Source organism: Mobula birostris, chromosome 12, assembly GCF_030028105.1.
Source record: "Mobula birostris isolate sMobBir1 chromosome 12, sMobBir1.hap1, whole genome shotgun sequence".
NCBI lineage: Eukaryota > Metazoa > Chordata > Chondrichthyes > Myliobatiformes > Myliobatidae > Mobula > Mobula birostris.
In genome coordinates, this window is record NC_092381.1 from 73,875,637 (window position 1) to 73,891,814 (window position 16,178).

The 16,178-nt window shown below is 41.3% G+C and overlaps 1 protein-coding gene across 2 annotated transcripts in view; it reads right to left on the minus strand.

Annotated features, from left to right (window-relative positions):
• The window catches only part of camsap2a (calmodulin regulated spectrin-associated protein family, member 2a), a 180,610-nt gene extending 170,209 nt beyond the window's left edge, over window positions 1-10,401 (minus strand). For both annotated transcript variants that reach the window (XM_072274141.1, XM_072274140.1), the window contains exon 1: window positions 9,952-10,401. In XM_072274141.1, the coding sequence (XP_072130242.1) occupies window positions 9,952-10,093 (142 nt within the window). In that variant the 5' untranslated portion in view covers window positions 10,094-10,401. The remainder of the gene's footprint in view (window positions 1-9,951) is intronic.
• Between the last annotated feature and the right edge of the window lie 5,777 nt (window positions 10,402-16,178).

Here is a 16,178-nt window from a genome sequence, read left to right on the forward strand (position 1 = left end):
AACTTGAACTTCAGGTTTCAGGTTGAAATCCTGCAACAGTCCTAACTCAGCATTTCTACAAAAAACATTAATAATTTCTTTCCTCTCAAATACAATATCTGACCTGTTGAGATCTTGCAGCAGATTGTTTGTTGCTCCAGTCTCACTTACTCAGCAGAGTACTTATTTAACCTACATCCCACAGTGTCCCAATCTTGTACTCATGTTAAAGAGCTCCTGTTTGAACCACTTGTTAACAGGTAGTTTCCCTGCTACTGTACGGCTCTGATCAAAGGAGCTGATAACATCTAATGGATTTATATAGCAATAACCCCTCTCTGCACCTGTATGCAGTCTTTATAACACATCACCCACACCATCCTCCAAAAAAACTGCTCTACTTTCACCCATGCTGGATAGGTCTGTTCTCTCATTCGATTCTTATCTATCCAGTCATAACCTGAGAATTACTTCCCATGCTCACACCTTCACTTCCTCTTTGACTCCCTATATTTTCAAATGCTTGCTGCACCAGCACCCAAACACCAGGTAACTTTTCACAAGAACACTGACAACTCCTAGGTTTATCACAGCACAAGGTATCTATGCTCCTCCAATTCTGGATTATTGTGTTTCCTAGAACCTGATAGCTCTATTAGTGGGAGATATTTCTTCAGCAGCCAAGGCTCTTAAAACTTTGAACCCCCAGCTCCCACTTCCAACATCATTCTGCTTCGTTACCCGTTTCATCCTTTCAGATATTCATTAAAATTTGTATCTTGCACCAGGCTTTGTCCAGCTGCTCTAATAGCTCTCCTGAATTATATGCTTGTTTGATACAGCTCTTACGAAATGCCTTGGGATAATCCTTTTACCTGGATTTAAAGATATTACGTAACTCTATTAATGCAATTAAAGTGTACACCTCTGAATATTTCTGCTTTAAAATTTTCAAACTCTGGTTTTACTCTCCTGAACTCTAGTTCCATGCGGTGGAATATCTGAAAGAGGCTGTTAACTCCCACCTGTAATTTACCTCGCAAACAACAGGAATTCTGCAGATACTGGAAATTCAAGCAACACACATAAAAGTTGCTGGTGAACGCAGCAGGCCAGACAGCATCTCTAGGAAGAGGTGCAGTCGACGTTTCAGGCTGAGACCCTCAGTCCTGACGAAGGGTCTCGGCCTGAAACGTCGACTGCACCTCTTCCTAGAGATGCTGCCTGGCCTGCTGCGTTCACCAGCAACTTTTATGTGTGTTGCTGTAAATTATCTCAATTGATTAGGGAGGACATAAACCTTCAACTGTTCTCTCTAATCAGCATAACAAAAAATATCATGCAAACAAAATCTGAGATATATATAGCAATGTATCCTGCTCCAATGTCTCCGAGTTAATTTGCGATTTATTACTGTTAAATTAGGCACCAAGGCTTCTTTTACACCTGCAATTTGGAGCCTTAAATAACTAAACATATTTGAAATACTGACAAACTCTCACTAACATCACACTAACACATTTTAATGTTGCTTTTAGAACTGTGAAAATGAACAGGAAAAAAGAGGCTAATTTTCCAAAAGGACAGTTATATAAAAAACTAAGATGAAATATTTCTCAAGATCATTTTCAGTTGCATACATAAAAAGCCACCAATACAGTAGAAAATTGAAAACTAAAATTGACCTCTATCTGTCTTACATAACCATGTTGCTGAGATGAAAAAGGAAGATGTTTATCATTTCATCCTAAAATACTTGTTTGATACTTTTTTGGAGACAACAACACAAAAATGTCAAAAGGTGGGAAAAAAATCTTTCAGCATGCCCAATGGGTTTTCAATCCAATGAAATGCTGCTGACATGCAGGCTCGATATGATTAGGAAACACAGCACCCAGGTTACCCAAAGCAATCTTCTGCAAGCAGTACATCCAGATAATCTGTAATGACGAATATAGGAAAGGCATCAGTTAAAATACTAGGAGTTAATTCTCCTGCTCTTCAAATTAATGCCACAGCATCTTTTAATGTCCATCTGAGAGAACAGATGGATCTTGCTTTTATGACTCATCTGAAAAATGCCACTGTGAACCCATATTTGCACTCAAGAATCTAGAAGAATCTAGAGTAGTAATAACCTAATTCAGTCTTTTGATACAGAAGCAAGAACACTGCCGAGTCAAACTATTTCCTTTATCCTGCACCCAGAAATGCAAGCAAGCTTCCAGTCAGTCATTTTTAAAACATCTACAAATGAAGATCATAACTTGATGCCTTCATGGTAAATGATGTCTACTTTATTTTCAATTTAATTTGAACTAGGTTCAGGATCTAACCTGAGAATATCTAAACTTTTAGTGAGTCAAGAACTTCAGAATGAAACTATCCCATCAATGGATGTTGTTTCAAATGTGAGCTCCAGAGATGATGGGAATCAAGAAGGTTATATGTTTATCAAGGGCTGGGGAATACAGTCGACCTTCACTAATCCAACTAACTGTAATCCGGTTCCTTCGATAATCTGGCACTGATTTCAAATTTTCCGCACAACCGTAATTTCAAATCTCTCGGGCTACCGTACCAATCTGCTGTGCATTGTTTTGGTTGCACTAGATCTGTTCACGTGTTGGCGCGCTCTTGTAAGCACAGACAGGTGATTCCTGCTTGTTTTCTTGCATTTATTAATATCATTTGTGTGAGGCGCGGCCGCCCGGCACCTGCCCATCTGATCCGCCAGCAGCAGGGGAACTGGTGCGCGCTGGGTTGGTCCGCCTTCTTGCCCGCCTGCCGGCATCGCCCGGCCAGCGCTCCGTTCTCTTCTGCCTACGACCTTAGATCAGACGTGGTGACCTGCTGAATTTAAACGTATTACTAAGCGAAGGAAAAGAAACTAACGAGGATTTCCTCAGTAACTGCGAGTGAAGAGGGAAGAGTCCAGCATCAAATCCCCGACCGCCTGGCGGTCGCGTGAAATGTGGTGTATAGAAGACCTCCTTTCTCCGACTTCTGCTTCTGCTCACCCAGATGTGCTGCCACCAACATCAAGTTTTTGAAGAAACTGTTGTGCCAGATTCAGCACCAGTTCCTGATGCTTGACTCATTTTTCAAGATGAAGGTGTTGATGATCCTGACAACCCCACACTTGCAGACATGTAACTTTGCCTGAAGGTATATTAAACGTCTCACTTTAGAAGCGGAAGTGCTCAACTGTTCTGTATTAGCTAATTCCTGTACATTTACCTGTACCCTTCATTTTATCTGTGCCTGCACAGTATATTACTTTATTAAAATTTCACGTGCTACTCATTTAATATTTCTGTTTCATTATTATCTAACTTGTACTGATTTAAATAATATTTTAAAGGTATGATGAGGCAGGTAGCTATTGCTTAATGTCCTCCTTCTGTAATTCAACATTTTCACTAATCCGGCACTCCTCAGGTCCCAATGGTGCCAGATTAGTGAAGGTCGACCTGTACTTCCTCTAGCAAAATTGGAAAAAATGCAGTGATTTGAAATTTGTCAGGCAAATTGCTGAAAGAAAAGAAACTTGTTAGAAGTGTACTTAAATGGCAAAGTAAAACATTATCAGCAAAGGATAAAAAAAACCTACTTGATTGAAGTTTCAGAGATGTTTTATGCAAACATATTTATAACCAATAAAAGTATAACCAGTATAACCAATAAAATATGCCAATTTTACAACCTTCAATCAAGCTCTTAATCAAGTTGCACTGAGTGACAGATTGAAAATAATTTATCTTATTTTAATGAAACAATCGATAGCTTTTTTTCCTTTAGTAGAGCAAAACATCCTACAATGCTTCACAAACAAATTTTAATACCAATCCTCACATGGAAATAGTGTGGAAGATGGTTAAGTACTTGGATGGAGTGAAAATTCTAAAGGGATAAAGAGAAAGAAGGAAAGAGGTTGAGGAATCAAAACCAATAGCAGAGTGCTTTCAGAGCTTAAAGATGACAGTGCAATTAACTTTGAGGCTGACCAAGAACCCAAAATTGGAAGAAAGAGGAACAAACCACAGTGATAGATGTAACAAAGGATATACAAGTGAAGATGAAAATTTTAAAACTGAAAACATTGTTGAACTACGAGCCAACATAGATCAGCAAGCATATTGTCACATGGTGTGAGCAGAATTATCTGCAGCTTAATGTGAAAAAGACTAAGGAGCTGGTGGTAGACCTGAGGAGAGCTAAGGTACCGGTGACCCCTGTTTCCATCCAGGGGGTCAGGGTGGACATGGTGGAGGATTACAAATACCTGGGGATACGAATTAACCATAAACTGGACTGGTCAAAGAACACTGAGGCTGTCTACAAGAAGGGTCAAAGCCGTCTCTATTTCCTGAGGAGACTGAGGTCCTTTACCATCTGCCGGATGATGCTGAGGATGTTCTACGAGTCTGTGGTGGCCAGTGCTATCATGTTTGCTGTTGTGTGCTGGGGCAGCAGGCTGAGGGTAGCAGACACCAACAGAATCAACAAAATCATTCGTAAGGCCAGTGATGTTGTGGGGATGGAACTGGACTCTCTGACAGTGGTGTTTGAAAAGAGGATGCTGTCCAAGTTGCATGTCATCTTGGACAATGTCTCCCATCCACTACATAATGTACTGGTTAGGCACAGGAGAACATTCAGCCAGAGACTCATTCCACCGAGATGCAACACGGAGCGTCATAGGAAGTCATTCCTGCCTGTGGCCATCAAACTTTAGAACTCCTCCCTTGGAGGGTCAGACACCCTGAGCCAATAGGCTGGCCCTGGACTTATTTCCTGGCATAATTTACATATTACTATTTAACTATTTATAGTTTTTTTACTATTTATTATTTATGGTGCAACTGTAACAAAAACCAATTTCCCCCGGGATCAATAAAGTATGACTATGACTATATGGAAGACACCTATTAAAACATGGGAGTGCGTTAGGACAAGGGAAGTAAAAGTTTTGATTAGCAGAAGGTGGAATGAGGGAGATTGGCCAGATTTGCATTGGAATAAACTTTCCATTGGCCATAAGACAATGGATGATGGTTGCCTCAGCAAATAAGCTAAAGCAAGAGCCATGGTCTAGAACATCACAGAATGGAAAATAGGTAATGATACAAAATCTGAAGCTTAACAAGTTATTCCATGAAAGCTGTGAGCAATTGCTTCACGTTCAGGTAGTTTTTGGCAAGATCAAGGAAATCAGTACTGGACGTTTGCCAAACAATGTGACAGTAGTGGAAGGTCAAAGTTGGGGATGGTACAGTGGAACTGGGTGTTGCCGATGTGCATACTTACGAGGGATAGTGCTGAGACAAGATATAGCAGGAGGCCTAGAAAAAACCCCTGGGAGGCAGAGGAAACAAAATGGGTGTGGCTGGAGGAACCGTTCAAATAATTCTCTAATTTTATCAGACAGATGGACAGTGCAGAGAAGTTGAAAGAGCATGCTAGGTTTAATCATCTTATTGGTTACATAATGATCAAGAATGAGAGAAATGAGATGATCTTATAAACAAACACTATGTCCTTAATCATAGGCATTATAGTGCCGTGGGAGGAGCAAGAATCCAACAAGAAAATTTTAAACAAGGCAATCAAGGAAAGGATAGGCACTGCCTTAGAAGGATATTTATGTTCATCAGGCTTCTTTGGTAACTGTAAGCAAATAGTTCAATTCTATTAAAAAGGAATTTGTTTGTTACATGCCATGTCGTATGACATGGGCAATCATGGCCTTTCCATGACCATGATTGTTTCTAGCAATTTTTTCTACAGAAGTGGTATGCAAAGACACTGCCCTGATGAAGGCAATGGCAAGATGGGTGATCCAGCCATTATCAATATGCTTCAGCGATGGCCCACCTGGCTTCAGTGGTCGCATAACCAGGACTTGTCATATACACCAGTTGTTGATATGACCATCCACCATCTGTTCCCTTGGCTTCATGTGACCATGATCAGGGGGCTAAGCAGGTGCTACACCTTGCACAAGAGTGACCTACACGCTTGCGGAGGGAAGGGGCACCTTACACCCCCTTTAGTAGAGAGGCATCTCCACCCCACCACCCATAAAAAGAATTCTCTTCGGAGTTTAGAAGTTCCGAAAATGGGAACTTTATACATGTCACAAAAGGCATTCACAGAATCGAATGCAAGCAACATCTGTGGAAAGGAATCCAGAGTCTGGTGAAATCTGATTATAATGAAAGGTCTTCAACCAAAGACATTAATTCTGGTTCTTCTTCCACAGATGCTGCCTGATCTGCTGTGTGATTTCAGCATATTTTCTTTCTCTTTATTTTGTATTTCTAGCATTTGCAGCCCTTTTATACTTTCAGAGACACTAGATTGCTCCCACAAAACCTTACAGAAACATTATGAAACAAAAGTTGTCACCAATCCACCAAAACAGGGGATATTAAGGGAAGTAACCAAAAACCCAGCTAGTGAATTAATGTTGCCATGAACATTATGCTACTTATGTCCTCACAGTCACCTAACCCAACACAAAAATCTGTATTGGAAGCAAATAAACTTTCGTATCAATAAATTTCCTTCAAAAGCCTACCTACAAAAGAAAAAAGTTCGTGAAGACATTTATGGATCATCTTGTGACTTGAATTAAACCATTCATATTCAAGTTCAGCAAAAGAGTTTGGAACAACAGCAACCTAACAATTCAGTGATTTAGACTCCAGGGAATACAGGTAGGACCAAGGTGGCCATCGCTAGGGGTGAACTATGCATCAATGCCAGATGACAGAACACAAACCCAAGGTAGGCTCCATTACCCTGCGCCGATTGAAGTGTCAAGCAGGATTAAAATCGTCGAGGATGAGAGAGGAAAACAAACAGGTGCTCACTGCCATCTGCCACAAAGCAAAGAAACACAATAGAATTCCTTTTAAAAAACCTGTGTTTGACTGGTTTCCATCTCTTCTCAGTACTACCATCGGGCAGGAGGTGCAGGAGTGTTGGGACCCACGCTGCCAGGTTTGGGAACAGTTGTTGCCCTGCAGCCACTGGGCTGCTGGACTAGCTTCACTCGCCCCAGTGCTGAACGGGCACCACAGCTGTGGAGTCACTTTTGGGGACTCTGCAGTTCATGTTCCATGTGTTCTTTTTCACTATTTGCACAATTTGATCAAGGGGTTTCAGCGCTGAAATGACTCTACAGCTGTGGCCTACAACCATCAGCACTCACCACAGGGCTAAACTGGCTCCGTAACGGCAGGCTCACTTTCAGCAACTCTGAAGTTAATGCTCTATCTGTTCTTTGTTTACTTTTTTATTGTTCGCATGATTTATTCTTTTTTTTCCACACAAAGGGCATTTGACAGTCTCTGTTGTGTTTTTTTTAAAAAAAGGGGTTCTATTGTGTTTCTTTGTTTAGTGGTTGCCTGCAAGAAGACAAATCTCAAGGTTGTATACAGTACAGATACTTTGATAATATCCAGTATTGATCATAATGTACTTTGAATAAGAGAACAGCAAACTGCAAGTTCACCAAATTGGTGTCTTTAGTACAAATATCTACAGTGCACACAGGGCACAAGTTGTTGTTATTCATCTCCCCGCCCTGTGGCACATTGGGTGATGGTAACCTTGCCATTTCTTTAGCACTTTGTCTGTTTTTTAAAACAAGGCTTAGTTGCTAGCTCAACGCTCAACCCAGCACAGGTGGAAAGAGTGCAAGGAGCCAGCCGGATTTGAACCAAGGACCACTTGCCTCAAAGTCCAGTGCTGATGCCACTACACCACCGACTGGCATACAAGACATGAGAAAAGACTTAACATAGAAATCTACAGCATATTACAGGCCCTTTGGCCCACTATGTTGTAACCCACTCTAGAAGCAGCCTAGAATTTCCCTACCACATAGCCCTCTATTTTTGTAAGGTTCATGTACCTATCTAAGAGTCTCTTAAAGGACCCTATTGTATCCCCCTCTATCATCTTCACTGGCAGTGCATTCCACGCACTCACCACTCTGTGTGTGAAAAACTTGCCTCTGACATCCCCCTTGTACCTACTTCCAAGCACCTTAAAACTATGCCCCCTTGTGTTAGCCATTTCAGCCCTGGGAAAAAGCCTCAGGCTATCCACACAATCAATGCCTCTCATCATCTTATACACCTCTATCAGGTCACCTCTCATCCTCCATCATTCCAAGGAGAAAAGGCCAAGTTCACTCAACCTATTCACATAAGGTATGCTCTCCAATCCAGGCAACATCCTTGTAAATCTCTTCTGCACTCTCTCTATGGTATCCACATCCTTTCTGTAATGAGGTGACCAGAACCAGATATAGCTGTAACATTACCTCATAGCTCTTGAACTCAATTCCACGGTTGATGAGGGTCAACACACCATATGCATTCTTAACAAAACTGTCAACTTGTGCAGCAGCTTTGAGTGTCCTATGGACATGGACCCCAAGATCTCGCTGATCCTCCACACCGCCAAGTCTTACCGTTAATATTATATTCCGACTTCAAATTTGACCTACCAAAATGAACCACTTCACACTTAATGTATACTTAAGTGTCCACCTTTGTTGCTTCAGACATTTTCTTGGAAACCCTTGGCAGAACAAAGTTCAACCATGTGCCAAATCATTCCAAACATATCCTGTATGTTGAACTGACCACTAGATAATGGCCTCCTCTCCATACCTTCATGATGAAGACACCTGGAAACAAGGTCATTAGGGATATGGAAGCTGTCAATGATCTGGACCTCCAGAGGCTAACTATTCAAGACAGATTCAGAAGAGACACGAAAGAATGGAAAGCCTGACTAGCTGAGAAAGCCACCCAGAGGAAATAAAAGCCAGCAAACTTTGCACTTTACAGCTCACAGCCTTCAACTGCAGCTAGCATGGCAGGGAGTCCCATGTCAGAGGGCTCTCCTGATCCACATCAGGCAACGCTCAACGTGCAGCTGATCACCAGTGTACAAAGAATAGTTCTATGGAAGGAAGGGATGCCATACAAGTGTCCACACTGCCCTGAATTGTCAAGGCTTATCAAGAAACCCATCAAGGTAACTGAATCTTTACAACCAACACACATCAAAATTGCTGGTAAACGCAGCAGGCCAGGCAGCATCTCTAGGAGGAGGTACAGTCGACGTTTCAGGCCGAGACCCTTCGTCAGGACTAACTGAATCTTTACCCTATTTTTGGTCAACATCGGCACTCTTCGCTCTCACTTAGTTTCAAAAGAGCCATACACTTTTACAACAATGAGTGCAAATAACGCAGAGAGAACGCAGATGTATTTTCCTGTGCGAATGTTCATTGCAGACGATATAGAAAAAATTACCTTTACACGTCCTTGGCCTCGTCTTACCTGCCCTTAGGCATTTGCAGTAAAACATAGCACAGATAAAATACATCTATAAATAAATGTTAACCGTATTTGCATGTTAATGCCATAGCATTAACATGTTATGCGTTTTGATAAATGAAAAAGAAAATAATTAACAAAATTCAGGCATAGAAAAGAATAATTATAATCTTGTCAACAAATCGACTACTTGACCACCATCTCAGAAGAAAAACTGTGGACACATTGTGTCGGTTGTTGATTGATCTGTATAGAAACAACACATCCCTGTACTCGTTATGCATTCCTAAAACATATGAACACAGCACATGGGAAAGGATCAAATGGGATATTCACTTTCGGGACATAAGGACCCAACAACCTTCCTATTAAGTCAGAACCGGCCAAATGTCTATACTTTTTTTTAAACAAAACGTCCGATGTTTCAACATAATTGAAATTGGAAGGTGGCGGAGGCTAGCCGCGTGTAAGGAGGACGCACGGCAGTTTCCAGTGTGCTGATGTGTCGTAGGAAAGAGGGCCGGCCGTCTCTGTCTCTGCTCTGTCTGCTGCATTCCCATCTCCGAACCGAGCAAAGCCCGCACTCGGCACACAGCGCGCCACCTACCTGTCCCAAATGCCTTCGCCACCAGCCACGAGAGGCTGCATGCGATCTTGGCTCTGGAAAAATCATAGTGATCGAAGGCTTTGATGGCAGGGACAATGAACGTCTTCTTCATTTCTCTGCCCGGATCCATCGTGTCGCCCATCACTGAAGCCCGGCGCCCACAGCCGCTCACTCCGTCTTTAAAATTGGCTCTGCCGCAAGGAAAATCCTGCGTGATTTACGGCATCCCCGCAGCGCGGAAAGTGTCGACTCCTTCGGACCAGTTTTTTTTTTGGTGGACGGTGAATTTATGTGGAAGATCCGGATATTTTTCTTTTCTATAGTGACAAGTCTACCCCCGCTTCACTGGGTACGGATGAGTGACGGTCAGAAGCTGGAGCCAACCGCTCCCATCCTCCACCTCCTGTCACTGGGCTTCTGCCGCTGCACCGGGAATCCGCCGCCGCCGCCTCCCAGCTCCACCCCACGCACCGCGCGTTCCCATCAACGTCCTGGGTGTGTGAAGTTTGCGCGTCCTCGCTCATTTCTCGGTGAAGCTCGTCCCCGCGCAACGCGCGCTCTGCCACTGCCAGTCGGAGTTAGGACCTTCCCTCCCCCTTCCTTTCCAGACAGTGCATTTTGTTTGTCTCCGCATTTATTGCCTTCCCGCCGGCCTCGTCTTTCTTCGCATTCTTTCCTAAAAGACGAAGACCCATTCAAATAAGCAACAGCCGCGTCAACTACAATATATTATGCGTTCATTTTCCATTCAATCGCTTCATATTATAGCGAGCCCTCACTTCCTAGGCAAATTCAGCTCTATTAAATTACTTTGCAGATCACATCTCTTTCTCTCGCTCTCATATTTATACCACACTTATCGTTTGTACTGGGATATTAAAATAACGATCAATGAACCAAAGGTGATAAATTTGTTTCAAAATAGCAAACATTTGAAGACGGTGAATCCCACAATACAATAACCACCACAATGCGGACGTCGCTAATGCTGATGCTATTAATTCAACCGCGTTAATTAATAGGCGAACTACTGTAGCAACAACAGCAATGGGAAAAATACAAATAAAACATAATTTAAACTCGAAAAATAAATTATTGTCATTTTATGGATAATATTGACACAAATGGCTTATGTGATTTTTTTTGCATGAACATTTTCAATTCTTTGGTGATTAAAGGACTAGCTCGGAAATGACAATGAACGGCGGCAAATGACCGATGACAACGGACTTTTACGTCCGTTTCGGGATTCCATAAATATTGTCCCTATTGTTTAATCGGAGCACCAACAGACAATTTATGCACAGCGGTCTGCCACAAACAGCATTGTGGCAATGACCTAATTGTTGCTGTAAGAATTAAGGATAAATATCGGACAGGACACGAAGATAGTTCAGTTGCCTGTCTTTGTAGAGTTTTAGGTCATCTTGAGAGAATTAACTTCTCGTCTGAAGGGTTGCAATCCTGTTAGTCCAACAATCACTCAGAACCGTGGAGTAGTGTCAGCATAGACTCTTTGCTCGGCTTTTGCGGGGCTTGAACGCGCAACCTTCCAACTCAAAAGGTGACAGTACTACCAAATGAATAGTAGCACACAAATCAAACCCGATACACCTTTTCAATACAACTTGTTTGTACAACAGATTAAAATATTTAGAGTTAATTAAGCAAAGAGGTAAACAAAATCAGTCAATGATGCATTGTATTCAACTGTGGTTTGTTCCCAGAGCATGTGACATTATGCATTCAACCGTTTATTCTTACAACACACGCAAAAAATGCTGGTGAACGCAGCAGGCCGGGCAGCATCTATAGGAAGAGGTACAATCGACGTTTCCGGCCGGGTCAGGACGAAGGGTCTCGGCCCGAAACGTAGACTGTACCACTTCCTATAGATGCTGCCTGGCCTGCTGCGTTCACCTGCATTTTTTGTGTGTGTTGCTTGAATTTCCAGCATCTGCAGATTTCCTCGTGTTTGCGTTGTTTATTCTTAGTTATCTTCCTCTTTAGTAATATTTCCTTCAAATTAATTTTCAAAGATAATTCACTTTGAGTGTTTGTATATATTACAGAATCATTATAACACAGAAAAGGGCAATTCAACCTCTTAAATCCAATGATAGCTCCACACAGCCTAATCTATTCTGTCACATCCTGTCCACATAGTCTTTACAATTATTTCCCTTTGAGCAGAAACCCAACTACTTTTTGAAATCTCAATTGCTATTGTTTTCACTGAGGTTTACTTCATAAATACTTTTGTCAAATGTCCCCTATTTCTTTTGAAACTATCTGCTGATGAGGTCTGTTTTTCTCTGTTCCAGACGTTCCCACCCTGGGCTCCACGGTCCCCCTGCTCAGTGATATTAGTCCGTGGCATAGAAAAGGCTGGGAACCCCTGCCCATCATAAATCTTCCATGACCTTATGTGTCAATTACCTATCAAGTTTCTTTTCCCCAATGACATGTGCTTCAGCTTCCGCAGTGCAGTCTTGCAGCTGAAATCCCTCATTCCTGAAAACATACTGATAAACCTCTTCCTCATTTTCTCTGGGATCTTCAGATCCTTATAAAGTAAGTTGACTGATATACGATGGAACACTGTAGTTATTGCCTAAACAGTTTGTTATTGAACCTCCTGATTTTGTATTCTGTGAATCTTTTTTTAAAATTATGAAATGTAGGATCCCATATGCCTTACTAAACGGACTTGCGACATACGCTTCTCAGTTTAAAAACTGAGGTATTGTTGCACACTCTTTAGACTTTGAAGTAATACTTTGTTTCCTTGTTCTTTCCAGGAAATTTCACACTCCTTTGTATCAAACCACTAATGCCACTTTTCCACCCATTCTGTGTCGTCTTACAGTTTATTACAATACATTTCGCTCTTCTTTAAAGTGGTAGATGTTTAGGTCCTCTGGGCCTTCTCACTGAAGGACTTCAGTCCTGTTAGTGCAACAGTCACTCAGAACCACGGAAAAGTGTCAGCATACACAAACTTTAATGCACTAGAATTTTAAAAAATCATAATGGTATGCTGGCATTTATAGCGAGAGGATTCGAGTACAGGAGCAGGGAGGTACTACTGCAGTTGTACAAGGCCTTAGCGAGACCACACCTGGAGTATTGTGTGCAGTTTTGGTCCCCTAATCTGAGGAAAGACATCCTTGCCATAGAGGGAGTACAAAGAAGGTTCACCAGATTGATTCCTGGGATGGCAGGACTTTCATATGAAGAAAGACTGGATGAACTGGGCTTGTACTTGTTGGAATTTAGAAGATTGAGGGGGGATCTGATCGAAACGTATAAAATCCTAAAGGGATTGGACAGGCTAGATGCAGGAAGATTGTTCCCGATGTTGGGGAAGTCCAGAACAAGGGGTCACAGTTTGAGGATAAAGGGCAAGCCTTTTAGGACCGAGATTAGGAAAAACTTCTTCACTCAGAGAGTGGTGAATCTGTGGAATTCTCTGCCACAGGAAGCAGTTGAGGCCAGTACATTGGCTATATTTAAGAGGGAGTTAGATATGGCCCTTGTGGCTACGAGGATCAGGGGGTATGGAGGGAAGGCTGGGGCGGGGTTCTGAGTTGGATGATCAGCCATGATCATAATAAATGGCGGTGCAGGCTCGAAGGGCTGAATGGCCTACTCCTGCACCTATTTTCTATGTTTCTATGTTTCTATAATAAGTATGATTCAAGGATTTAGAAATTGCAGCTTACATGGAGAATAATGATAATCTATCCAATGCCAAAATTGGTGACAGAATATTACTAATTCTTCGGTGAAGTATTCTTTTTGTTTGTTTTGTCAATTTTGGTTAAGGAAGATAATAGTAAAACAAAAAAATCATTTGTTTACACATGTGTTTAATCACATCTTTCATCATTAAATGTAAAGATACTTTACAGTACAAACTCTCTCCTTCCCAAAGTTGCTGCTAATGAAAATGTTTGCTATAAAATAATTATTGCTTGTCATCTGTCAAATATTATCTCATGAAACAAAAAGATATGGAAACAAATTGGTTGCTGCAACATTATTCCCAATAAATGAAATTACAGGGGATGTCTTAACACCAGATTCACATTCACATTTTGGACACCATGTCATAAGTGCCCTAAAGATCAAAAAAGAAATAATGGAACTTGTTGCTCTGAATTCTGCCACTACAGTTTACAAAATATTTAAGTTCAAGTTTGAGTTTATTGTCATGGGTATACATTCTATGAAAATTAACTTTTGTAGCAGCGGCACACTACATTACTAAAATGACAAACATAAATTACATAAATTATTTAATGACACGATAAACAAAAAACACTTTTGTGGAAATAATTAAATTGTGGGGTTTTCAGGTCCATTCAAGAACCTGATGGTAGTGGGAAAGAAGGTTTTATTGAGCCTTGAGATGTGGTCTCCAAGCTCCTGTACCTCCTGCCTAATTGCAGCAATAAGAGGACATGGCTTGAATTGTGGGGGTCTTTAATGATGATTGTTGCCTTCTTGAGATATTGCCTGTTGTAGATGTCCTCTGTGATAAGGAAATTTGTACCTGTGACTGAGTACAACCGGTTGATCCTTAACCTTTCACTGAGTACACCATGCTATGTACACTTTGCCACTCCTGTGTTGGTGTTTCCATACCAGACTGTGATGCAACCAGTCAGAATACTTTCCACTATACATCTATAGAAGTTTGCCAGAATCTTTAATGACATGCCAGATCTCCTTAAACTTCCAAGAAAGTATGGATGCTGACATGCCTTCGTCATGGTTGTATCTTTGTGTTGGGCACCAAGGGACCTGAAATTGCTCAACTTTCCACTGCATATCCTTCAATGAGGAATTGTGGCAGCACTAACACTGTAAACCTGAGTATCATTGGGATCATCTCCCAACACATGCCCAAATATGGTTTTTAATGAGATGAAGGTTTCTTCTTGGATTCTAAATCCCTTCTTTATCCTTGGTGTAACATTCTTTCATCATTTCCTTTTTAATGTTCCTACTATTGACTTAAACCAGTATTTCCTGCTTTGATACCCTTTGCCATGGGAAACAGAATCTTCCCATTTACTCTGGTTTTGGTCCTCATAATCCTTCAGTTTAATTACAACTTTGCTGTAATGTTGTGTAAAAAATAAGGGGTTAAGGATCCCTTCCTTAACAAAGGACATGTTAAGTTTCGGTGGGAGAGATGATGGATGTTGGGGTTGGGGAAGTGATATTTAATGCTGTGAGAATTCTGTTTGTGACAGAAATTGTTACAATAATTGTGAAGAAAACACAATTACACAAAAACACAATATAATTGTCAACAATTCTGAGACAATAACAGAGAACATTAATAATAATGACTGACAAAAGCTTCACGGTTCTTCACAGGTTCAACAAAACAATGATGACTACTTTAGGTGGAGTGATTTTGGGAGGGAATTTAGAGCACAAACAACTGAAGACATGCCACAAACAATGAAGGGATTAAATTTGAAGGTGTGCAAGATACTGTATTGGAAAGTTACATGAAATCTGGAAAGTTACATGGCTGGAGAAGATTATAGAGATAGAGAAGGGCTAGACTATGGGGGTAATTGAAAATAATGGTCAGAAATTTATAATGGAATATTTAGGCAGGAGCCAATGTTGGTTAGCAAACAAAGAGAAATTGGATGAATAGAATGATGTAATGTAACAAATAGCTGCACAGTTTTGACTGACTTCATTTACTGTATACACAGGGTAGAACGAAGACAGGATGAAAATAAACAGAACAAGGCCAGGATGAGTTCAATAAACAGAACCTTTGAGAAGCTGGAACTATAGAAGCTGGAGGGTGAGACTGTGGATGAAGGGCAATGAAGTGGCCGGGACTGCCGGTGATATTTTATGAGCAAAGGCTTTGGTGGCAGATGATCTGAATTAAAAACAGTAACAATCTTAACATTAAATATGAATTATTTGTGGCATAGACAGTAAGGTGCCTCAGCAAACTGAGCTGCTATCTCACAGCTCTGATGACCTGGGTTCAATCCTGCTCTCTTGTGCTGTCAATATGGAATCTACATGTTCTCCTTGTGATTGCAGGATTTCTCCTGGGTATTCCAGTATCCCTCACCCCCAACATCCTGAAGACAGGTGGGTTGGTGGATTAGTGGCCTACTGCAAAATGCCTCTAGTATGGATTTGAGTGGTAGAATCTGCAGAGAGTAGATATGAATGTG